We start from the raw sequence: 27,474 nt of genomic DNA, 5'->3' as shown, positions 1-27,474 counted from the left end.
GACCCGTGTTACCAACATCATCGCACATTTATCATTTCTTAGGAGGCTTAATATGTTTTGCTTCGATGACAGGGCAGACTAATAAACGAACGGTAACATCACGTGATTATAATTCCAAATTCATAGTAATAGACGCTAATTGAATATTTGTAAATAACTTGTTTTAACACTGAACATGTCATCTCTAAAACTGTTAACGCGAATTAATCTTCAATATCCACTGTTTAAAATATTAGACTATAAAAAAAATTATTATAAACGCTAATCTCCTAAAGGAATATTATGAAATCGCCTCGATAAAAGACGATGAAGTAGACATACCTCAGGTATTGCAGGAGAGTTATCAAAGTAGCAATTGATAAAACTAAAATTTAAAAATAAGACATCATATCTATAAAAAAATGAAAATAAGTAGGTAAGAAAAAGGTGAAACAGTAAAAATATATAAACTAAACATTAAAAGAAATAAAATTAAATGTGATACCAACTGTGATAATATCTACACATCTAATTAGTTATCTAATTGTTTAAGCACAAAATAAATTGTGATAAAAAAAGCGAAGAAACCAATACCTGTGATATTTAAAAAGTGAGGTAAAGGAGGAAAGGTGATGAAAAGGAGGAAACTAATAATGGATGAGTACGTAAGATCATGTGAAGTATGTTAGATGACCTAATGAATGATCTTAAGAAGACTGAAAGAAGAATAAAGAAATAAAAAGCAAATGTGAAAAAAATAATTAAAAACTGAAAGTTCCCTAGACGAAATACGAGAGGACAAGAGGCTCCCGATAACGAAGGCCATTAAAAAAATGTAATGCAAAGCCACGCTTATGATAATTTTGAAGCTAAATGAAATAAATAAATATTATGTGACATTGAAATCATTAAAAAATAATAGTATACTGGCATCTTATACTTACGCATATACTTGTGTGAACATAAAGTCCACTTTATACCATTTAACGTAACGTAAGTTTATTTTACTACGGAAGCCCGACGTCCGGAAATGAATTTGATATCATAACTCATTTAGATACGACGCAAGATTAATTAATGTAACAGACAAATCTTAAAATTTTTTAGGACATTATTATTTTAAATACGAAATTAATTCATACAAGATACTATTTGTTTGTATCATCACATTTAACTAAGCGGATATAGAGTGATTCGCTATAAATATAAAAGCTATATAGCTTTTACACCTATTACTTGGAATCACCTAGTACAAAGCGATCTCTCTGAAAAAAGTAACATTAATAATTTTTTCTCATTTAGAATGCAAAAAGCCAATAACTTCTGGCAGTATCGAGTTTGCAAGTACTGTTAACAGTAATTAATTTTAATATGTAGTAATCCGAATTTTGTTAACTCTTTTTCTTACGATGTTATCTTTACGTCATTTATTATTTCTGAAACCATTGATTTTTTGATGAGGTGTACCATACATTAATTGACAGCAAATGAATGATTAATAAGAAACTTAAAACCTATACCCAATCAACCTGTATAATGATATTTTGTTTATATCAGAAAAATATCATCTGAGTTCTCAAAAATATTTAAGTATGAGCGTATACTAAAATAAATAATATTCCTAAGGCCTACTTTTTTCTTTGTATGAAATTAATTTGTTATTTCAGCAAACTGTCACATTGAAACAGCTAGGAAAAAGTTTAAAATAAAACAATCATTTAAAAAAAGAAATCACGGAATGCCTACTGTTTATATTTAAGCTAGATTTATTTTTTAGGGCACATTTAATCTGTAAGAAACCAATTTTTACTAATAAACTAATGTATACTTAGTACTGTATTTTAACTTGAACTTACCAAAAAAAAGTTTATCTTTTCATTGGGTCAATTCAGTGCAAAAAAAATTAATTGTTTTACTTATAACATTTTACAATTTTGTTAAAACAGTGTTATGTTATAATTCGTCTATTTTATTATAACACTCTATAACAAAAGTAAAGTCTCGTATATCCATGATTCGTATAAAAGATATACAAGATCCGGAATGTTCATACGGACTCGTAAATCACACAAACAATTTCACGTGCGCCCGGATGGTAATCTGTAATGCTCAGTCATAGTGTTTGTGACTTAACCGTGACACCAACTGTCATCATTTTTAAGATAACCTTACAACAAAATTTTATTCTGTTTTCTGTCAAAATTTACTTAAAAATATACCTATAATCGAATGATCACTACTTAAATGTACAGATAGGATAAAACCGATTTAGAACCTCGAAGTACAGCGCACGTAAAGTACGAAGTTCCTGGGCTTAATTACGCCGTAAAATGCCGCTCTTTGACTAGGGTCGATATAGTGGTATACAAGATTTTAAATTACAAAACTAAGTGTATATAGATTTATCGTCAACATTATAGTTTTTTATATAATAACGGAAATGAAAAAATTTAGAGATTACATATATTTTCTTGTCCTCTGGCCTCTCCTATAATTAATACTTGTAAAATTCTAAACAAATCATAGATTTCATTACCTTGTATGTTCAGTACTCAAATTGGATAAAGTACTACATACTTTCACAATTTGTAGTTTGTAATTTAGTCGATTTAGCAAGATAGGAAACTATTTTGTAAGAGCCCATCATAACAAATAAAGAGAACGAGTTGATGTTAAAATGTCATATTTATCATTTCAGCCGTATGATGTCCCCTGCTAAAAAGACTTACGCCGTATATTTCCAATATTTGTACTCTCTTACGTAATGTGTACATAAATAAGTATATGTTATGTATAATATGTTCAGGTTAATTTATGACAATAACTATCCTTAATTAGCTTAAATACTACGCCGCAAAAAATATGGTATAAAATGTTATCGAAATGGATTTATAAAAGTACAATAAATGGCTAGAATCCAAAACACTTAGTCGTCGTAAAATTAACGAGCAACAAATTCTACGCAACTTGCTTTATTATCTTAAGCTTCAATTATCTTTCGTAATACGATTTTTATATTCTTTTCAGCAGAATTCGCATTTTGTATACTGGAGTTAATTCATGTTATTGAACAATTGGAAAAATCAGAAGATGCATATTGTTACAATGCATTTAAGCTGTCAAAAAAAATCGAATTTATTGTTAATTTAAGAGTAACCTCCTTCTTAAATGTTTTATTTTAAATCAATATATAGTTATATGTATTTTTGAGTACATTATAAAACTGTGGTAACGATTCTTAAAATACATAAAGTATGAAACGACTCGTATGTTATATAGTTAGATGCCATAAGCTTTAGTAAAAAGCTAAATATCGATCATTAAATTTAATTTTTTGTCACTGCCCTTCTTTATTGAAAAATAAAAAAACGCTTGCTATCAACCGAAATGCCAATCGAATGTTGTGATCGGTGGTCGCGTCCTGGCTTGATACAGGCCGAAGTACGCTGCCCTCGCATTTATCATGTCTGAGGACGTTTAATATGTTTTGGCGCGCTGACAGGCGGCTTGATAACAGCGTTAACCGAACCTCGATTATAATTTTCAGTTCAATCTTGATTCTCTTACGCTCGAACGTCCTGCACATGAGGCAAGCAAAAGATTAATGTTTCCATAATTCGGGCAATAAATTATCACCGCGTGTTTATATCCCGCAGATAGCATCGCGTTGACATTAAAAATTTATTACTTTATTTGATTTTAGAGATTTGTTTTTCTACACATTGAAATGTAATCAGGAAACTGTTATATTTATATTCGGTTTCTTAACTGTTCTGATTTATGTTTTTCGTATCGAAAATTCAGGAGACTTGTTTTTGTTTTCAAGATAATATTTATCTTAGTAAAATTAAATCCTTTCTATAATATTTTCACCTAATGTTATTCATGATTTGATAAATATTCAAACGATTGTCTTAACACGACTTAAAACCTAACAAATCAAACGGCAACTAACTCCATTTCAACCATAAATACATTTTTTTAAATTAAGTTTTCACTTCTTTACCTTACGAAAATTTTCGAAGTTTTAAAACTTCTATGATAAAATACGTATCATACATATAAAGACTCACTAGGAAAGGCGTACTTTTAACAATGAATATCAATGATTGGCCAAGTTACGTTCGACAAAAGTAGTAAAACAAAATTATAAATAGTTTATCTGTATAACAATACTCATAATTTTTTGTTCAATGTGCTGCTATTCACTAAGTTTTCTCCCACAACGCAAAGTTTGACGAAGGGATAAAATTTAATCAAAGTTATGTTCAGAAAGATTGAGACCATGCCCAAGTGACAAACCTTAATCAGAAACATTCAGATCTCCTATTCGTAACAGTGTTCCATGAATTGAGACCTACAATTACATAACAATATTCACCAAATCAAAACCTCAAGTACATCATATATTTTAAAAGAGTGTTTATCTTTTCAAAAAATATTTTTGTGAGTTATAAAACATAAAATAGTAAAGTCAAACTTTAATTAAATTCATCTAAATAAAAGAAAAAAAAATGTTTTCCTATTTATGTTGATTTCTTTTTAATAGTATGATGATAGTAATTTTATTCGAAAAATATTCAATTTATAAAATGATTTTCATAGTTGCAAAATCTAGAGCGAGTCATTGAGGCATAATAACGAGCTAAGGACTATAAATCAAAGAAAGGGACGCCTTCAAACGCAAAGCTCGTAAAATATTGTGTTCGACATACCACATGCCAAACCTTCACGGAAAAAAAAAACAAATATTATGTATAATATTACTAGTATTATTGGGCTGTAATTTTCAATAATAAATACTCACAATACATAGGGTTGTTAGTCCAGTTAGCAGGTATAAGGCATTATACCAATAGCTATTTCATGGTTACCTAATTTAAAAAATACTTTGATGTATGTAATAAAATTTTGTAATATTTTATTAACTTAAATCACAGTTCTTTTTTCACTTAAGTAATCTATGTGTATACAAATTACGATTAATCGAGAAATGTATAACTAAGGAAAAAAAACTTGGGGACGGTTCAACCAATTCAAATGTGTTTCGTTGAGGTACGAGGTAGGTTTTTATGGTTAGAAAAGATAAAAACACTCGAGGAAGATAGCAAAACAAAACTTTTCTTTTCTCATACAAATCATAGAACAACTTAACACACCTCTCCCTCACAAACATTTGATGTCAATCAAAACCAAACAGGTGTATAGATACACCAAACGTATTAATTAAAAAAATACATCTTGTTTTATAAAGAGTTAAATGAAAATATAATCACATAATTAATAAATACTTGCAGTGCACGAAATAGTTAAAATCTTTGTAAATATGAATAATTAAGCCAATAAAGCATAAAACGGAATGATCACTTCGAATTGCGGTTTTTATTTAATTTTCTAGTAGATTGTTTTTTATAAAATAACTATCTACAACGTCAGAAAAGTTATTGACCTGATGTCAATAGTAAATTAATAAAATAGCATAATGTTAAAACATTACAGAAAATAGAAGTGCTGTCGAAAAGTCATATAAAGAAAGTTAGGCAGGGGAAATATTCTGATAAATTTTTTCCACAACCACGTAATAACATTTAGATTTAAGCAAATCTGGAGTTTAATGCCCGATATTCCTGCGTCTCAGCTAAGCCCCGACTTCATCGACTGTAAATACGCTCTGGTTACAGCTAAAGTAAGACAATGCTTGCATACTTATCTTCTATACCCATCTCCCACTTAAAAACACTCATTTTTGTTGAGAATAACTTTTCGATTCCATTTCGCAGAACGAGCCATGAGCGTCACATTTTAACCGATTGCGTCCGATATGAGTCGATATAGACAGAAATATCTCTACTTATTTAAAGAACCATGAAGCAGCACAATTCTTTTTTAGATTCGATTAGTACAAGACCCACGCTTAGACATTATACTACTTTATACATATAATACAGTGTTTTACCTTTAATAGGATCCTATAGTCTACAAATAATGGGTGCAAAGGAACATATTTTGGGTCTTGGGGTTTTAGCAAATCTCAAATTACTTACTTGGTAATATCATCTCATATTGAATTTATAACACATTATGATATTTTTAATAATTATAATTTTACTTTTATATTAATAAAAATTGTAATGAAAGTTCGATGAAAACCATTTGTATATCATGATGTTACCATTCGGGCGTAATTGATATTTTTAATAAAATTCTACTTAAATGAAACTTTTAAAAAATTGTCTTACAAATAAAATAATTGTCATTGAGGGTTTAAGATTCTGGAGTGGAAACGAAACGACAAGCGCAGGATGACCCATAAAACATACACACGACTTTTTTAAGGCCGTCAGAAGATTCCGAGTGCAGGCTGATTTTGAATAGGCCCATTGAAAATCTATTTGAGAGACCAATGTCCAGCTGTAGATCTACGATTGAAATGTTGATGATGATGATTTAGTCTTTATATAAATATATATTTAAATAAAACTCGATAAAGGAATTTTAAATCTTTCAGCCTTCAGTTGTGCGCAGAATAAAGCAGATTTAAAAATGTAAATGTAACAACGTACGTATGTGTTGTACATTAAAGTAAATGTAGAGAAAATCTTTATCAATATATAATTTTTAATTAAACATTTTTTTTAAATTACTAACTAATACATATGAAAATTGAATTATACATTATGTACATAATAATCTACATTAAAACACACAATCAACTTTTTAGGTAAAGTATTTATTTTGTGGTTTCTAATTTAAAGTTGATAATGATTATAGAAGTTATAATCAAAATATGTTTCTAATATTTGTTATAGATAATTTAATATTTCCTTACAGTTGAGTTACGTTCAACAAATTATTTCTTTGGTGATGTCAAAACGTGATAAACAAGTACAGACAGAGCGTCATCCATCAATCTGTGAAGCTAGATTTAACATTGTCTGGTTGATTTATCCCTCAGATGTGTGCCCGCTGGTGGTAGCGGTGTCACTTGAAATGTCAACGAACCACGAAAATTAATCTAGGCGACTCTAAACTTTTTCAATAGCTGTGTTTTTCAAACGAATCCCCGGACCGCTCTGGACTAAACGACAGTTTTTTCAAGTGTGTGAACGTTCGACATCTCAAATTGATTAGCACTTGAAAACTTGCTAGACAATATGTCTTTATTACAAGGTTACTAACATGTCATGTTTGAGTTATTACAATAAAATGCAATTTCATTATCGAAAATATTACTTTTTAAGTTAATAAAATTCTTGTTTTATTATCTAATATTGTGGTTAATAAGATAAAATATTACTATAGAAAACTAACCATGTATTATCTCTTTTTCTTTATTTTGTAGTCGTCTCTTATAGCATTGAGGGATGTTGCAGCTTCATTGAAATAAGTTTGCGGAAACAAAGTGCTCCGCGAGTTCGTTTCGACGAAGCTAATAATCGTTTGTAAATATTTCTAATATTTTACAAACGACTTCAAATGTTGAAATCTCTTAAGAAGAGCTTCCCAGTAAATTTAGATTCAAGAAATATGATACGTATGTCATAATAATTTTGATGGATCTCACTTAGTCGCTTTTATATATTTGATATCAAAATAAATAAAAAGCATTTTGTTTTCATATGATTTTTAATTTTATTATCAAAGAAAACAGCAACTACTCAAAACTCTGGCAGTACCAAGCTACAAATTTTTAAACAAATACTTAAATAATATTCGTGCAATATTCAAAAAATACGCAATTAGAATCTTTTTGTCCGACATTTCTTTACTTTTGAAGGTCGTGTCTGTCTTGAAACGCCTTTGAAGGAACCGATGACAAGTTCTTTCCATACCATACTATCCTTTGCTTTCCTTAGGACTATATTAATGGAGAGTCCAGCTGTCGACTTGACTTATCAGCGGATAGATAACCGACGTGGTCTTTAACCGTTTCATTTTCGTACAAGCCGTAATTTATTGAAGTTATCTGGTTGTCTCCGGGCGATGTGGCCAAAATACAAGACGTTAGAACTCGTTAGAAACAATGTGGAGAACCTGATCTCCACATTATATTACCAAACAGTTAATCATATAAACAATTTAAACATACCTATTTTTTATTATTCTATGCCTTTTAATGACATGTAATCTGTACCACGTCATACATTCTTACCTTAAAACTTTTGCACCAATTTCCAATTAGCCAGTACAATATGAATGATACATTTTCCATATCACTATTTAAATCGAGTCTATGATGCATTATTTTAATATAAATATATAAATAATATAATAATTTACATATTCCACGACTAAGTCGGCGGCCACCAACATCAGCCACGCCGTAATACGCCGAGTACCATCGTAAATAGCGGCAATGCTATAAAATAGCACCGGAAGGAACATTTATTATTGGAAAAGAGCTATTGTCTGATAAAATCTTTATATAATGTCAGCTATTTCATGAATGGGATACTCTAGTAATGGGTTAAACGAACAGTCTCCATTGAATGATGTATTAGGATTGATTTTTATAGCCAATGTTAAAGTTGTGCCTCTAGACAATTTATAGCTCTATATTTTTTACTGTCAATCGTAAAATTGCCCAAAAACTGTAAACGGTTGTTAAAACTTCTGAAGATATGTGTCGACTTTGGTGCAAATAAAAGATTGGCACGTTTTTTGTATTTAGCGTGACGACGTATTTATTAAACCTTAATTCTAAAGTAAATATAATTTTAGCTATATTTTTATCGTGTGATAAATATGTCTAATATTATATTTAAGAAATAACAAATTGGCTTAAGTTCAGTAATAATTTAGTAAAAAATATAAAAAATTTAAATATATTTGTCACAAATGTGAATATTTATCCGTTGGAGTTTGTCACTACTCAAGTTATTTCATTTTTTTAAATAAACTTGACAAATTGTAACTAGTTTGTTAGCTTTACTTAAACACTAAAGAAATAAAATAAAACAATTGTTGATTTTTTTGAAAGCTATTAGATATTAATAGTGTACAAGAAAATACAAATAAGCTATTGAAAATTACTTAATTAATTTTTAGGCGATATGAAGTTGCAATGCGATTATCGTATGTTAGATGATATGTCAAGTTTATGGTTGTGTTATGGTATTACTCGAGGACATGTTACATAGCAATATTAAAAAACAGCAAGAGTAACCTGTAATTAAAAGAACGCTTCATTACTAGGAAGCGGTCTGTTTTGTATGTAATTAGTAATTAATCATCTAAATCGTTGCCTGGTCAAACATTGCTCAACATTGCCGGATGTTAAAAAATGTCTGATCAAAATAAACCACGTACGCTTCACCGCTATTAATAGTCACAATGACTCTTAATCATACAAAAATTTAAGTGACGTGTTTTAATTTGGCTACATATGTTACATATTACACTGGATATGGCTGGAAAATAACATAATAACAAATTTTTTAATTAAAATTATATCTTTTATGAAGTTATACTTAAGGTATATAAATAATGAATTAACCTAATGTAATGTGCCTTTAACTAACTTTATTTACGTGAAGAAAATGTCTTCGCTTACTCACTATCTTTAAAGCCATGGACTATCTAACTTTTACCGTGTTACTTGAACCAATATTCACTCAAACCTTGAACTAATATTCACTGAAGGTTCTCTTTTTGTAACTCAAAGACTATAGTATACGAGAAAATGCTAGTCGCCTCCTGAAATATGTAAGCGGCAGGACGTAGGGTGTCGACAAAAAGTCATCAGTCACACCCTCCCCCGCCTCCCTCATACCTCAGGCGACGAATAGCATCGTGTGCACTATAGATCAAGTTGCAATGGGTTGCATAGGATACAATGAAGTAACAACTCACTTATAGCTCCGTGATAAAAAATTCACTTGAGAAACTACTAGCCAGAGCCAACATGCATTTATCTCTTATGATCGAAGTTAAGAACTAAAGCTAATTTCATTTTGTTTCATTTTGTTAGATCACACGCAGTCTTTTATCAAGTAAACTTGAAGTCAGAGATCACAGTCTATATCACTTGATGACAGAGATAAACTCCTCCAAATTGTTATAATGACGGCAATAAATTACCACAAAAATTATTAACAGACATTCTACAGCGCGATTGGTTATAGATGTGAAAGCTTTAAAGATGTGAATATTTAGACACCTTTGTTGACAAAAAACTTTACAACAAAACACGTTACTTTTAAATTTTATTTACAAAACGGTGTTATCGTACACATGTTATTAATTTTTTCTAAATTTTATTATTAATTTTGGATAAAGTGTACCATATATTAGTTGACGGCAAAAGCTATACATTCAACGTGGATTCAAAGCTTTTGCTACTATAAGCCATCATCCTGTATGTAAATAACTGTCAATTTATTAACACAATGAACTATGATTTTATAAAGACAACATTACACTATGCATACATTTATGTCATAATCATTCAAAGTGACGCGTGTAATCATTCATCTCATTGAAAGTAAACGGAATCTACGTGTTAAGCATTTTGCTCGGAGCTTTGTATACCCTAAATCTGAATATGTCGCGTAAAAAATTGTCTTCATTTATCAACAGCGTTAATAAAAGTGCTACGTCACTGATTTTAATGATATCTCGTAATGGGGTCATGTTTTATTTAAAATCAAATAAGATATCATTTGCAAACCCCGCAGCCCTTGTGATCGGTTTCTCGATATATATACATTCCGTTAGATGAAAATGACAACGTTTATATTTGCGTTGATTAATTAATGACATTTACTTAAAACGCTCGTCATTATGATAAACAGGAAATCCTAATAATTTTAACGAAGATAAAATAATGATATAAAGAATTATTCTCCGACAATTAACTAAATTTAATAAACGAAAATTAATCGCCAAATGTCTTACAAATCTGTCTTTTTTATATCTTTTTCATTAAAGAACGGGTAGTATATTATAGTTAGAAATAATCGAAAAATTGCAGAACTGCTGATTTATAAAAACAAATATAATTACATTTCATTTCAATATGAATGTTTATAAGTAATGTTTTAAAAATAGATTTGCGAGTTAACCTAATGTACTGGTATATTTAAATTTCAATAATGCATACACTTCAGTTCTTTGTGGGTTTCATATATATAATTTAAAAGCCTTTTTTTCGTTTTTTATGTTTCATTTTTAAGTATATAAAATATGATTAAACGGTTAAAGAATATGAACATTCTGATCGTCACCAAAGTATAACTCGTTGACATTTCATCTTGTAAAAAACCCGTACTAAAAGTGTTATTCGTAATACCGTACTTTTATATAGAAACATGAAAATGCTTAAGATAAATTTAGGTCAACATGAGCAGTAGGTGTCATAAAAGGCAATTACGGTATTATCACAACGAACGTCAAAGCATATTTGAGATCAAACGGATACGACGTAAATGTCCAGAAACTTGTTTATCACTCGCAGCAATAAGGAATCTATTAACAGTGTCTGCAATTTATATTAATTCAGCCGCGATGAACACATTTTATTCTCTCAATTAGGTACGTACGTTTCAGCCGAAGGATGTCCATAACTGGACTTCGGCCTCCCCCAAAGATTTCTGATAATGCTGGTTGAAAGCGTCGTGCATGTTATTAAGAGAATCTATCCACAATGTGGGTGTACTCCCTACGCCGCGCTTGCTTGTCTATGATTTCCACTCCAGAATATGAATGACCCAGCGACAATGTTCTGGGCACTAAGCAGCCTGGACGCTGCCACTGAAACTTGCCATTCCGCTGATCTATGTTGATTACTTTCGTGTTTCTACGGATCTTTTCCATTTCAATTTCCAATTCAATTCTCGTAGAGAAAAGTATGTAATGTAAGTTTATGGGATTCTTCCTAGAGCCAGTAGGTCTTGAGGTAATAACAACCCGAAATCCGAAGTAGAAGTGTGTTGTCATTTAAGCTTCGTCTGTATTTATACCGACGTAAATGAACAATTTTATTTCAATGAAAATCCACCTTACTTAATGTTGCTCTCGTAATACCGATGTAAATAAAAAATTATATTTCTGTGGAATTCCCTTTTTCGATGCGCGTCCGACGATAACGTAATGTTGCCTCTACAAGTCCCTTATCCTTTATCTTTTACTCCCCTCAAAATAACACATATCAAAAGATAGACCTAACCAGTCTTAAAACAAAGTTTATTTATCGTTCAAAGGTTATATATGCTATTGTATTATGCTATTATTATATAAAAAAATATATATATTCTATTGATAATTCTGAGTACGATAATAACTCAAAAATCCGTCTTTATACAAACATTTGAAAAAATATCAGTATAGAATCGCTATACACACGTGAGTTAAATCTACGGATAAATGTAAACACTGGTTTATACGACTGTAAAACAAAACGCTTGTTTCAATTTTATTTACGGTTTGCTACTTAAATCTCTAGAACGCAGTTTATTACAGAACTATATAATCGTTCAAATTCAATTGACATGGGACAGTAAAAGTTTAAATGTTAAGTCTTCTTTTAAATTTCATTTATGCTTTTATATCATTATATTGGAAAATTGGAAAAATCTTCGTCTAATGAAATTTTATACAAAAATTCATATTTGATTGATCAAAATCTATAAAACTACACGCGTGTATATTAATATTTACAACAAGGTGATAAAGTCGCAAACAAAACAAATAATCGAGAAAAAAATAAACATTTAACGCGTAAACATAATATGGGAAACCAAATTAATATATTCAGTTTTCTTATCATGTGAATTCTTTCCCTCTCTAATAAAATCGAATCTGTAGATCAGGTTTTTCAGTATCGGGCATCGTCTTTCATTTGTCTTTAATATGTTTTTCATTTATGTCGGCCGATAGGCATTTGTCTTACTGTAATAAAACTATTTTCATTTTTATTCTAGGTTGCCTGGGCGCGCTTTCCGTCGGGGTTGCACTCGCTCTGTCTCCGGTGACGGTTGCGCTGTGCGTGCGCAAGTCTACACGTGTCACCGCCGTGGTGGGTGGACTGGTCGCCGCTCTGGGCTGCCTCTTCACGTCATTCGCCACGCAATTTCACCAGCTCTTCTTCAGCTATGGTCAGTAGTCTACTACTATACATGTATTTTTATATATGTATTTAAATGTCAGACTGAGTCATTCAACGAGCTATGGAACGAAATGTGGGGATCTGTCGACGAAAGTAAACGAAGATGAAAATCCATTCACTAAACATAAGTGCGTGTCTGTTTCTGTCTTCACTGCAATCTGAAAAAGGGCCAGTAAGGAGAGTCTCATGATTTAAAAAGATGACATATAAAGATTTTTTTTGTGTAGGATATCAACAGACAAGTTGCACGAATTTACATGGATTGCGTCAAACATCTATTGACAAACCATCTGAAGCACATAATTTACCTATTAATGTTATTTTAGTAAATATTTTTTAATGGCTAACGGCACTGAGATATGATTTCTCCAAACGAAAGTAACCGACATTGTCCAGCAGATTGGCGAGTAGAAGTGGTTGTGGGCTGAACACATAGCCCACAGAACAAATGGCTACTGAGGCAAGCGCAGTTCAACCACAAGGTGGACAGACGACCTAGTTAAAAGTTAGGAGATCTATATTCTGCTGTTGACATCCTACGGCTAAAATGAACACTATCATAAATATAATATTCCAGTATAATATTTTTCCTAACCTCCGATTTCAAAATGTTCAATTACTTGCATTAACATTTGACATCCGTCAATATCATATGGTACCCTAAAAAGTATGCACACCAAAATAATAATTCTTTATAACAGCGTGTGTTACATTTTAAAACTTCACTCTTAAATACTACAACCATTTTTTTCATAACTAATCATTCAACAATGTATATCTAACATAAGAGTATCTTGAAACTTTCATCATCATCCTAGAATTTACTTCTACAACAAAATATAATATTTTGGTATAGAATAATGCGCAGGGACACCTATTCACATATTGTTTTAATCATCTCAAGATACACACGAAGAACGAGAAGAATTTATTATTGTTGTTTACGTTATAAATTGATGTATATTATTATAATAAATTTCATTTATCAATACATTTATCAACTTATGTGTTCAATGAAACTTATAATTTAGACTGTCAAAATACTCTATTATTGTTGATCTTTGCCATAGGCGGTCTGTGTCGTAGAGATGAGAGTACCTAAAATTTTATTTGTTTATTACGCTTTTATAATAATTATGTAAATGTAATCTATGTCAAAAATATATAAATTATTAAAGTAATACAGCGTATATACGTGTTACGTGGGGTTTCTATACAAATATTTAATAAAATTTCAGAATAAGATTTAATGATTGACGGCATTTTTCATAACAAAAATATGTGTGCTATAATATGTAAAAAATGTAAATAAATTTCTTAATGCACTCGAAATTAAATGAATATATTGTTGACAGTTAAATTTATTTCTTCAGATCCTCTTAAGGGAACTTCAAAGGTATCCGTTAATTAACTTTCAGAATAAACAGGCGGATGTTCAATGTAACCGCGATCATCGTTCAAAATAAACAAATACAGGAAACCAATAGCATTTGATGATTGCGCTACGTATTTCGCACATCACGAAAAAATAATAAACCGATCAAACGAATTCACAGCCAGTTTATCATTCAATAATGAACACGTTTACATTTATGTTTGTTCTTTTGGGTTTATTTCAGATAATCACGATAATATTTACCTTTACCATGAATTTAATAAAAATATCTGACTGAAAAAATGTATCTTCTATCACTATCGTTATATATATCACTGCAAAAAAATTAAGAATATTAATTAACGGTTCATAAAAAACGAAATCGGCTTTCTGAGTGTTTCAATTCCCGGCCCTAATAAAAATTTTTGGTAAAGTACGGTCGTCAAATAATCTTTTACTGTTCTGTCCTCACAAATCTGTCTTCGCTCTTTTTTGTTTTCCCGTTCAAAGCGTTCTGCTTTGAAAAAAAACTCCACGGAATTAGAAAGCAAACCATTATAAGTTTCAAAGAAAGGTTTGGCACCTATTGACGGACGAATCTTCGTAACTTCTCACTAATTGCGGTACATATGGAATATGTATGTATGTATATTTGGATAATTTATTTTTATATTATATCTTTCGTACTAATGTACGGTTTATTAATAATTAGATAAAAAGTATAGTATTTATTATGTTTAGCATTAGTGTTGTATAATAAAATATTTTTCCAGTGACATTTATACACTTACCTACTAGTTATCGCTGCACCATGTTTATTTTATAGGTATAGAATCCCTACATGTAATACGCAATAATTACACAAGCTGTAAAAACAGTGTAGTAAATAATTTTTTAGAAATACTTAAAGTTAGGTTTTCGCATGAACCAAAATGAAATTGGCTCAAAGAAATATTAAAAAATCTTCACCACGTATCTCCAATTGGTCTTTCTAAAAACGAAATGCAACGAGGGATTTCTTATAGCAAAATGACGCAAACTCTGCGCCGCTAAAGCAATGGACGCGTTGAGCTGACAGAATCCGCGAGGATAATATTCTAGAGCTCGATAGAAATTGTATTTGCATTTAAATTGAACCATCGTGAGCTCTGACCGTTGCCGCGTCCATATCCGCTGTGACCGGCATAGAAAAACAATAAAGAAACAAATACCTCGGTCAACTGACAATAAAAATAACAAGGTTTTTAACTTAAATTATATTTTAAACTGATTTTCTTAATAACAAAGTCAATTCTATTTAATTTTGTTGATATGCTTCTCTTAAATATTTCGTTTATTTATTTAAAATTACTATTTATTTAAAACTTATTACTTATTTATTTCTATAAAGTAGTTAGCTACTATTTTAGTAATAAACTGCTGTTACATATTATTTACTTATTCGATGTTCCTGTTATTATCCTCAGAGGAACATTTGCAGATCATTTATCGCAGAAGAGCCCAACTTGACTCCTTGACCTCTGACTCATTGACCTCTCCTGACTTGACCGTAGCTTTCTGACAAAAGATACTATTATATCCTTCGTCACAAAGATATGATGGTTTCAAACACGCTCTGATCTGAAATGGTTCATTTCAAGCAAAGCAAAGCTAGACATTTTTTGTGGTCGTTTTTTATCGTACTTAATAAAAAAACAAACCATAGTACAATAGCAGAGCAATTCATTCCCAAACTTTACTCTGCACTTAAAAATGCCTCAAATGACATTAGAATTTTTTCACTAAATTTATTTTAAAGATTTTTTTAAATTTATTACAGAATAGGTTAACGTTTATTAGGAAGCCAAATGTAATTAAATAATACATTTAAATACATACATGCAAGTCGTCGTCGTTGTTTCAGCCCATAGATGACTATTGTAAGGTCTAGACCTCCTTCAAAAATATTTATGAGGGGAGGATATTCCGCCACGTAGGCGGGTTAGCGATCGTAGAATGGTATTACAGTACACAGAAGACGTTGCTGCCTACCCTCTGGAAACTGGTTTGTAAGCAGTGATAATCCAATGTAATTAATGCACAAAATGTCAGTTATACATAACACTGCATTCCGGGAATCGAATCGACGACCTAAAATCGCAAGTCTCATTCCTCTGCCGCTAGGCTACCACTGGCTAGCAAGTACGATTTAAATAAACGCTTTATAATTAAGTTAAAAAATATATTTATGTTACAACATCTTCTATTTATAAATACGTAAAGTGCCTGTACATTTGTATGTAGTTTGTTAGCGTGTTTTAAATATTTAAAGACATGCACAAAACTTACTCATTGTTATCACAATTTTTTAATAAGCCAATTATGGACATTGCTTAAATAAATTTAGAGTATATGTATAAGCATTGTTTTCGCTATTTTCAATGTTCTATATTAGGTTAACAATTACATAATATTGTCGACGGGCAAGAACTGTCCTGTAAGGAATAATTGAGAATTTTTTTATCTTGTTCCGCTTTATAGCTGTTTATACTCCGTTTCATATTGACCAAGGCATTAAAATTCTTTTATTAGGTACGTGCGTAAAATACAAGATTATAAAAATATTTTCAACTTTTATGCGGTAAAAAGCGAATGCATGTATGTACATAGCTGCGACACAAGCATCCTCCGAGAGAATACTGGCCTTAATCCACTAAACGGGCACATTGGGATTTGAGGATTTTACTTTCTTTGTTCATTATTATTATTATTTTTCAAAGAATGAACTTCCGACCGAAAATCATTAATTAAGGCCCCCAGCCTACAACGCAATTGAATTAAAATTTCACATTCAAAAAATATTTTCAACTAAAGATAAATTAACTCTCTTTTTTAAATTGACCTAAAGATAAGTCTTTATTTTTTATGTTTAGAAGATAAACGCCTCTGACTCAAGAAAAATAGAATAAAGAGACTAAGCTGTACAAAATATTTTTTGCATTTCCATAGGGGGCTACCTTCTATCATTCATGTAGTACCCTTAGCACACATGTTCTTTGACATTTTTTGAGCAGTTGTAGCCTTGCGGTAGAGAACTAATACTAATACTGATCATAGGTCGCGGATTCAATTCTACGAATATTATCTTATATAATTAATACTTTGTGCGTTGTTATATAGGATTGCTACAACTCACAAACAAATTTCAAGATAATAGTAGCTGCTATGTAGGTGCGACCTCTGCGTACCATAATACTACACTGCGATCGCCAACCATCTAGTTCACAGACCATTCCGCTCCGTGAACTCAGTACCGATGAAGCTATAAAAGCCTTAAAGGGCCAACAGCATTAACATCTACAGAAACAATATAACACGATCGCCTACCCGCCTGCCAAGCGCAGCGATATGGTATATCCCCCCATAGATATTTTTTTGTGGAGGTCTATGCCCTGCAATGGGCGTCTATAGGCTGAAACAACGACTTCAAAAAAATACCTGGGATCATATTGTTAAATCGTAGACATTTTCAATAGAAAGATTTTAAACGGTTTTTCTTATTGTAATTATATTGCATTTTTGCTTTAATTATATTGCATTTTTGCATTCATTTCAAAATTCTTAAGAAATTTCAATGAAAATTAGCGCAAAAAGCATAAGTAGTTAACACAAAAAAACTTTATGTGAGAATAATAAAGAATAGAAATTAACCAATAAAATCAATCCTTGGACCTAAAATTTAAAACAGATTATTGGCAATAGTCTAGGTTGAATAAAAGAATCATAAAAAATTCAATGTACAGCTTTATTTCAATGAATAAAATCAAACGTAAAGAAGAAACCGACTGCACCATATGATTAAAATGTAAACAATATAGTAGTCTGAAAAGCTATCCAATAAAAACCAAGTGTTTTGGTAGATGTGACTTCGATTTATATTAGATACACTCACAATTTTTCAAAGCAATAACTATAAAGTTATGATAACAAACAACTAGATACATTTCAAAGAGGAAATGTTCTCTGATACAGCATCATCTAACCGCAGCGAGCGTCCAACAAAGAAAACACATTACCTTCATTGCGTCTCATAATCGTGCCAGTAAAGTCAAGCTCATAGAGATCGGATATTTTTAAGTTGTTTTCATTCTGCAAATATAAAATAACGCAAAAATAAAAATTCTTCGTACAGAAAATTAAGTTAATAATTCAACTGAGAGTTTCGAAAAGACGTCAAATAGTTGTTATACATACTATATATTCTGAATTTTGTGTGCTAATGCTTTATGCATTTGCCATCATACATTAACACAACCAATAGAAATAAAATAAACAATTATATTGTTTTATAATTATTAAATAATATTAAATTTATTTTGTTATGGTTATATTTTTAGTTTAAACTAGGACTTTAGTATATTGTACCAAATTTACGGGAAGATGTTGTGCGCACCTGCTGTTATCATATGCACGAGTTTAAAATTTTCTATTTTGTTTATTATGTATTTATGTTTGCATTGTTATTGTACCCTATAAATTAAAATAACAAATTCAAGTGCATACATTCAATTTACATAGAAGTTGGTGTAGAGAACGTATGATTAAAACTGGCAGGACCATATCTGCAGAATTCAGTAGGTTATTATAATGTCTATAGAGATATCAAATCAGCATTACAAATGTGATAAATCATACATCAAACGTCACGAGTTCCCGCGGTGAATGTTGATAAACAGTGATATCCTGGAAGTCTCCGCCTGTTTCCCCTCTCCCACGTAGTGTCGCGATGCAATCTTCATTGCTTCCAGTGTCGATAATATCATCGTCTTTATACCTACTGTTAACATAATCTAAAACAATTTATCTACACTTGTGTATGAGATTCAGGTTTATGTTGTATTCAGTGTATGCGCTGCAAATCTTGTAATATAAATTTTCCGTTATCTTTACCCATAAGTATGAGTCGGAAAAAATTTTTTTTACGTTCCGTTTTCACTTGTCTTTTAAAAATTAACCTCTTCTTTGCAATGTTGTATAGTTACAAAGAAGAGGTTATTTTTCTTTAATATTTAGTAGATATCATTATAGACGCGTACTGATTTTTAAATATTGGCTATTTGTTAAGCCAAAAAAACAAAATCATTAATAATTAATATAAATTATAATTATAATTAGGATAATTAATTAATATAATAATAATTACATAGGCCATTAAATTAAAAAACAGGTAAAGATTGGTTTTCCTATAGGATTGGTAGTTTCATTTGCATTTGATGTGATTGACGTTATGCTTAGCTCACGGAAACAGAGGTCCGGGAGTTAAAACTTTACTCTGGACGATGGTATTCCAGTTACATGGATGACGTTTGCATGCTGAGGATCTACACCCGTATAGTGTAATGAACAGAATATTATGTAGATTTGCGAAGGGAGGACCACTCACTTGTCGAGAGCGGCACGAGCAACATAAGCATATATATATATATATATATATATATATATATATACACTCACAGACAATTTGATCCAATGCTCAGTTTTTTCAGTGGGCACTCGAAACCTGGACGTATGGACGTGTACGGGGACGAGGAAGTTACTTCTGTGAAAACTGATACTATGTATAAACTTTCAAGTCCTCTTTGTTTGAACTACTCGAGTCCGAATAATTAACAGCGTTAGTTATGTAGACAGTGATAAGCTGTAGATATAAAAACTTTAAAGGGATGAATGCTCCTTTCTCAGCATCGAGCTTTAAAGTTTTTACACCTATTTCAAATCACCCTGTATAAAGTGATCACTCTGGAACTCTATTGGAATGCGACAGGCCAATAATTTGTGGCTAGATAAAGTCTGCAGGGACGGATTGCAAACAATATTTAATTTTAATATGTAGCAACTGAATTTTTAAGATGCTTGTCCAAACTATATTGTCCTTACGTTATTTATTATTTCTAAAACCATTGATTTATGCATAAGTTGGACCATAATTGACAGGAAGTGAGCGAAACTTTCACCATTTTCAACCTTATATACCTATAATCAAACTTCTGTATTCGTTTCATATTTGAACTCCGAAAATATGATCATCTTTCCGAATTTTTGCGGTAAGCTCAATTGGTTACCGATATGGCTTCACCGATATGCGCACATACTTGTTTACGGCAAAATCTTTTACCACACAAACAGTTTGCGGAATGATTTACCGCTTAAGATAAAACGTGCTAAGTCATTACCTATTTGTAAGAAAATGGTCAAAAAGTATTTACTTGATCATTGATTATTTCTAATTCATTTTTTCTTTCAGAGGCAAGTGCGATCCAAGTCGTTTGGTATTTTTATTTATTAATGTATTTATAAAATGTATTATACCGCAATATATATTATACCGTATTTATTATAAATATATATGCTGCATACACGTATATGTATGTTTGTATATATGTACGTTTTGCACACGTTAACTACCCGTTATTTATACTTCTACTGTTTACATATTACGGTTGTCTCGAAGAAATTGCCACGTGTGATAAGAATGCCCGTTGTACTTTTTCCTTTATTATTATGAAACTATGTATATATTTTCTAGTGTGTACAATAAAGAGAATTAAATTCGACCTGTCGACCTGTATAAAACATTTGGGCGTTTTTTAATGCAATTATCTGTTTATATTAAAAAAATGTATTTACGCAATGTATTCACAGGAACTGTGGTGGGAGTGGGAGTCGGTTTGACAAGGGACTGTTCAACGCTGATGGTGGCGCAGTATTTCAAGAGACGTCGCGAATTGGTCGAGATATTCATCGTGAGCGGCAGCGGGTTAGGCATTGCGGTTATGTCCACCTTCATCAAAGGCGCCATAAGGTAACATCAAGATAAACTCTTACGTTATTGTTCTGTCAGAAATGTCATCTGATAACCTTTTTTCATACCTCTACCTTACGTGCATGTTACACCTTTACACCTTAATTGTTTATCATATTTTTTTTAACTCGCAAACCGCTTGGAGTGTTTACGATCAGATAAAGAATATTAACTGTCAAAATTAAAAACGAAAAGATATAATTATTTTATCTCTTGTTTTAAATATTAGTATTTTTCCGTAATTTTACAATATATTTATGAAAAAATGTGAATCATTCATCATGATAATTAAAAAAATATTAAGCTTCTTCAAGATTTATTCACTAAATTAGCACGTGCCTCGAATACAGATCGCCTATCTTGCTAAGTACTTAACTCTTTCTATTTTTTTATCACCCTTAGCTTATCTCTTACGTATTAATCGCTAATATTAAAAAGCTTACTATTCACAAAGTCTGGAATAATCTAAAACAATTGTATTCCGTTTCTAATAAATTATATATACTATACGTTTTCGTAAAATAACGTCAAAGGTAATTAATACGAAAAAAGAGTAATTTAAACTTTGCCGTCATCACTAAATAGCATTTTTGTGACAGTGTAACATATCGTAAGAGATCTGAAAGCTCCAGAAGTTCCAGCGACATCTCAATGGGCCTTTTTTGACACGAATATCTGCTGGCTTAGTAGCCTTCCCGGTGTCCGCGGATAAGAGAGGCAGGGTGCAGATGGCGCTTAGTCTAAGCCGAATTTATATGTATAGCAGCTAGCGAACGCTCCATCGTGTACTAGATTATTGTATTGTGCCGCCTAGAGTGACCTGATTCAAGAGTCCCCGGGAGGTAGGACTTATCGGCCCGCCGACGTCCACACCTCGAAGTTTGGTTCCAAACATTACTATCACTTTGGAAAGCGTAAGCGTAGCAAAAATTATCTGGTTAAATTATAATAACCATGAATTTAATATCACCTTTTCACCACATTTTGACAAAATAACGGTCTGCTTTGTTAATAACGCCATCTATTAGCTCTGCGTGTCTTTAACTTAGCCCCACAATAAATTCCATGAACGGGATATTTGCTTTGTAATAAATTCATTGTCGTAAAGTCGTAAATATGTATGCTTGGTGATGATGTGTATATCTCGCATTATTTTGAAAATTAGTAATGAACAAACTATATTCTCTTCAATACTATAAAAAGAATAACGATAAAGATTCTGTTTTATATTTATTAAAATTTCTTGTTATAATATTAGAACGTAAAAATAATAAAAATTTTACTGTTTTGTTTTGTGCAGAGCAATAGGCTGGCGTCTGGGACTACAGGCCGTGACTGGAGTCGTGTTCGTAACCTTCATACTCGGCACGTTCTACCGATCCGCGTCCCTGTATCATCCTCAACGCCGCGCCATACTACATCTTAAGAACCAAAATAAAATCAAAAGGAAAATGAAGGATAAAAACAAGTCAGACGATCGACAACCCTTCTTCGACTTTTCAACGCTGCGGTCAAAGACTGTAAGGATCCTTTTAATGTCGACTGGTATTTCGGCATTCGGGATCAACACACCGATATTTTACTTGGCTTACCACGCCGAAGAAGAAGGTGCGTTTTAACATATCTTACTTAAATACATACAAAAAATATTTCCAACAAGAAACTTTTGGGATAAAGACGTTAAGGAGTATAGAGAACTTTAGTATAGAGGGTTTTAAGATAGAGACCTAACTGAAATTAAACATTATTAGGTGAATCAAAACAGGTCCGTAAGGAATGCTTGTATTGATAAAGTTTTATGTCTATTTATACACCCGCAGGAATAATATCATTAAAGGGTTTGGGCTGTTGTATATGACTGCCAACTTGATGTCCTGTTGCAGCTCGAAGTACGTCGTCTGATGCGGCGGCAGTCTTAACGGCGAGAGGCGCATGTCAATCAACGTTTGTTCTCTCTTCGCTGAAAGAGTGCTGTCGTTGGTCGAAACTCGCGGGTTTACAGTGTGCAGCGATGTAGTGTGCTTCTAGTATAGCAACTACAAATATATTAATTTTCTTTGTCAATTAAAATAGAATAAAAGACTGTATAAGTAGGAATTAAATCTAAAAAATTGTATTTTAATACACATAGTTCTTATATACCTGAAAAACTCGTAATGAGATATCTTTGTCACTGCAGAAAAAGAGGGTCCTTGCTATGCCTATTCAATATTCATTGAACCAGACGCACGCGAGTGAATGCAATCATCACTATTTAGTCGCAGGACGTCTACGTTTGGACCTAGGCCTCTACCATAAATTTCCAACAAGGCCCGTTTGTAGTGGTCCGCATCTAACGGCGTCTTCCACAATCTTAACAGGATCGACTGTCCGCCTTATTTGTGGACGACATATGTAACATTCTACAATTATCTAAGCTTTTTTTTCCAAAAAAATAAAATTGTGATTTGATATCGTCTGTTTTCATAGCGTCTACTCACTTAATTGATTTTTAAAATACTGTGAAAAGATGCATAAAGAGTACGTATTGTTTACAGGGCTAGGCGACACTGCAGGATTGCTTCAAGCGTACCTAGGACTTGCTTGGGCAGTAGGTTGCGCGGCGTTCGGGTTGTTGGTGCGGCAGAATTCGGCCGAATGCCGCATTGCACGGCAGTACCTCACGCAGGCGGCCGTGTTTGTATGCGGGCTTGCGACGATGGCCCTCACTGCTGTGGAGGGATCTTACAGCGGTTATGTGATGTTCGCTTGGATCTATGGTAAACGCACAAAACTTTATTAAGAGAATGAGAGTCATATGAATACAATTATTCCGATATGCGACCTAATAAAATATATAGTACACAATACGAGTTAGTTTTTTATTAATAAAAAATTCAGAGTAGACGGTAATTGGTTAGGAATAAAAACTTTGAGAGATAAATGTCTAGGTTATGCCCTCTCTTAAATCAATGGTTTCAGAAATGATAAATAACGTAATGTTAATAATATTTACAGGTATATTTTGCGGAGGCTATCACTATTCTCTGAAGATGTACACATACGAGAGGGTGCGGTCGCGCAACTTCGCCAGGACTTGGGGCTTCGTGCAATGCTCGCAAGCTGTACCAATCGCTATAGGAGTACCTCTTTCAGGTTTAATGTCTTTTCTTATTATATACGATAATACTTCATTACACTAAAAGTAAGATTTTCATATCCTATGCTATTCATGTCCTGTAATAATGTCTTTAAAAACGTTCTACAGTAATAATTAAAAACGTGCTAATATAAATAGAATATTTTCAATGCCCTTGTATATACATGCCGTGTCTTTGTTGACTGATTTTATTTTATTACATCATTTCATTTATTGAACCACAAACGAGTTATCTTATAAATAAATAAAAAATATTAAATCATAGGACGTTCAATATGTAAGCAGTACTAGATCCACGAAAGTTTTATCTTTCTCCTAGTCCAAATTATTGTATGCACATAGCCGAATGATATTCATTTACAGAGCTAACTGTTCCAGGGTATATCAACGTGGGCTGTGGAGGTAAAGCGGGCTACTATTTCAGCTCCACTTGCTCTCTCATCGGCTCGCTGTCACTCTTCTGCATCGATTTACATCGACGAAGCGTTGCACATAAACACACCAAGTATTGTTTCCAAAAATATACCATACTTTTAACTGTCGTGGGCAGCTTTTTATCCTATTTCATGTAGTGTTATTTGAGGAGGTAAAAAATCGAGGATATCTTAAATCCCTATAGTTTCTATAGATGATGGTCCAAGAACCATCACAATCAGGTAAAATATTAGTACATATAGTAGCACGTGCCGAAGCTATCCCGACAGGCCTTGGGCTTAGCTAGTTTAAAAGCAGTAACAATCCGGTCTAAAAAGTACCCGAGAAACCTAATACGTACATTATTCGCTGTTAGCACATAAATCAAGAAGATTTTTATCGAGGTTAACCACGTTTTAAATAGTAGTAGTTGAGTAATTTTATTAAACCCTTCTTACTATTAACGTTGGGTTGGCAGTAGTGCTATAACTAATGTTTCATGCTTCATAATATTGTTTTTTTTATAAAGACAAGATCTACTTGTAATAAATTGTTCAAGATTTTATCAAGGAAATTTGTACTATCGAAATTAATAACACTATCTTTATACTACAAAATAACGAAACAATCTGCGGGTTCAACTAACAACAAATTTGGGTTAACAATACAACAAAAAGAGTTCAGTCACAACAATGTAGTGCAAGATTGAATTTCCATACAGGATTTCCAAGGTTTAACCACATTTACGTTTATTACCTTAACACGAGAAGACACGACTTATTGGACTGATAGCTTCACTTGTTACTTTAACTTTAATCCATTATATAGTAACAATTGCGAACTATTATTATTATACTTTGCGGCCGCGGTGGTACTTAACTAGTTGCCCTACAGCATACGATATACCCCAAATGAATACACACAAAGACATCGCAAATCTATGTCAACCATCATAGAGGAAATAAGGTTAATTATAATAATCGTACAAAACAAAGCCGAAACTGTTTTTTCCTGCATTAGAAAAGTCGTCGTCATCGTCTTTTCAGCCCATAGACACTCACTGCAAGACATAGTCCACCTCCAAAAATGTCTATGGCGGAATATACCATAATCACAACGCCTGGCAGTTGGGTTGGCGATCGCAGTGTGGTATTATAGTAAGCAGATGACGCTGCTGCCTATCCTCTAAAATATTGTATATAGTTAATGCACAAATTTTGAATTATACATATGATCGAACGGAAACGATCCCGCGACTTACGATCGCAAGACTAAATCCTCTATCGTTGAGCTACCACTACTCTTTAGAAAAAATAGCCTTTATTATTTCCAAAACGAAACCACGTATTTTTACATCAATTTCCCAATGTTATTTTTTTTTTAATTTACATTAGTTTTCTGTTGATTCCCAAAAATATGAGCACTATATAGTTCTAGCAACAATATTATATTTGATTTTCAGAGAAAATGGCGGCACTGGTACTTGCGAGTCAGCTTGCGGACAATCTCGGCGCAGTCGCAGCCGGGAACGTGAACCACGAGCTGCTACTGGTGCCGCCACCGCTTTAGGTACAAAAATAATATCCTTTTTACTGTAGCGCCACCAAAATCGCTGTAAAAAATACAACATGAACGCTGTAGTCGCTATCGTGGACGACGGACTGCCGAATCGAAGCAGCTGATACTTTCCCTCCTTCGCCGCGTACATAGCTAAGGCGCATTAAAGCGAATCTATACTATTATTACAGCGTAACGGTGATTCCTCATAAAATTAAATAATACCGTCGATCTTAAATCGATATCTGTCATGCAATCATAATAGTTTTATATATACTTTAATTTGGCAAAACTTTCATAAAAATACTAGTTTGTGTCTCTATAATTCGTACGCGTTGAGAATGCAATCATAAAATGAAAACACACAATAATCTGTCAAAGAAAAATTTTTTTGAAAAAATACTTGCTTTACTTACAAGGCTTGGTCATACTAGCAAAGATGATTCACTACATTATGACTTTTACTTTTCCTGTGCGTTTACGTTCTAATTCTCTTGAAGTCAGTCTTCCAAATCCTATGTCTACACTTTGTTCGGGGTGATGTTCCCAAACCCTTGTATCAATCTTGATGGTTCCTATCTAGATTATTGGTGGACTTAACGAAGAAGCACTTTTTGATTAAATAATAACTCGAACCTTCCTAAAGTCTCCTCACGGTTATTTCAGCTCAGCTTCCAAATTCGTAAAACATATATTTCTTTAAAGTGAATCGAATGATTCCTATCTTACACATATTTTGTAATTTTTCATTAACAATCAATTGTAAAGTTCTAGGAGCAGAATTAGTTGCCCCAGGCAGAGCTGGGCGAGATCTCCTACTCGACAGCATCGGCCCTGGCAGCTTGGGTTCACCGCCTGCGAAATTACCACCGGAGCTCACCTGTATCAGTGAAGAAGGGGGTCTCGATCTTGATCTAGACCTTGACATACCAGAACATCTTCTGGAGGATTTGGACTGCGGTGGTGATTGTATCACTAGTTGTAATAAGGTAATGAGCAATTGTTAGCAACTCTATCTTACAGGTATTCTATGTAAATTTGTTAATCAAGAAAAAATGCTGTTT

General features: G+C 32.3%; 1 protein-coding gene across 1 annotated transcript in view; it reads left to right on the top strand.

The window, feature by feature from the left end:
* Positions 1 to 27,474, top strand: part of LOC137933805 (monocarboxylate transporter 2-like) — a 184,181-nt gene that overhangs the window by 153,569 nt on the left and 3,138 nt on the right. The window contains exons 3-10 of the mRNA XM_068777862.1: positions 12,900 to 13,073; positions 21,141 to 21,300; positions 22,601 to 22,908; positions 23,838 to 24,059; positions 24,298 to 24,435; positions 24,818 to 24,944; positions 26,316 to 26,422; positions 27,179 to 27,399. Coding sequence (XP_068633963.1) covers positions 12,900 to 13,073; positions 21,141 to 21,300; positions 22,601 to 22,908; positions 23,838 to 24,059; positions 24,298 to 24,435; positions 24,818 to 24,944; positions 26,316 to 26,422; positions 27,179 to 27,399 — 1,457 coding nt within the window. The remainder of the gene's footprint in view (positions 1 to 12,899; positions 13,074 to 21,140; positions 21,301 to 22,600; positions 22,909 to 23,837; positions 24,060 to 24,297; positions 24,436 to 24,817; positions 24,945 to 26,315; positions 26,423 to 27,178; positions 27,400 to 27,474) is intronic.

Source organism: Battus philenor, unplaced genomic scaffold (genome assembly GCF_028537555.1).
Source record: "Battus philenor isolate CCGP_79_NKW_IND1 unplaced genomic scaffold, ilBatPhil1.0.hap1 SCAF_14, whole genome shotgun sequence".
NCBI classification, from domain to species: Eukaryota; Metazoa; Arthropoda; class Insecta; order Lepidoptera; family Papilionidae; genus Battus; species Battus philenor.
The sequence above is the reverse complement of the archived record's forward strand: the minus strand, read 5'-3'. Positions and strand labels throughout refer to the sequence as shown.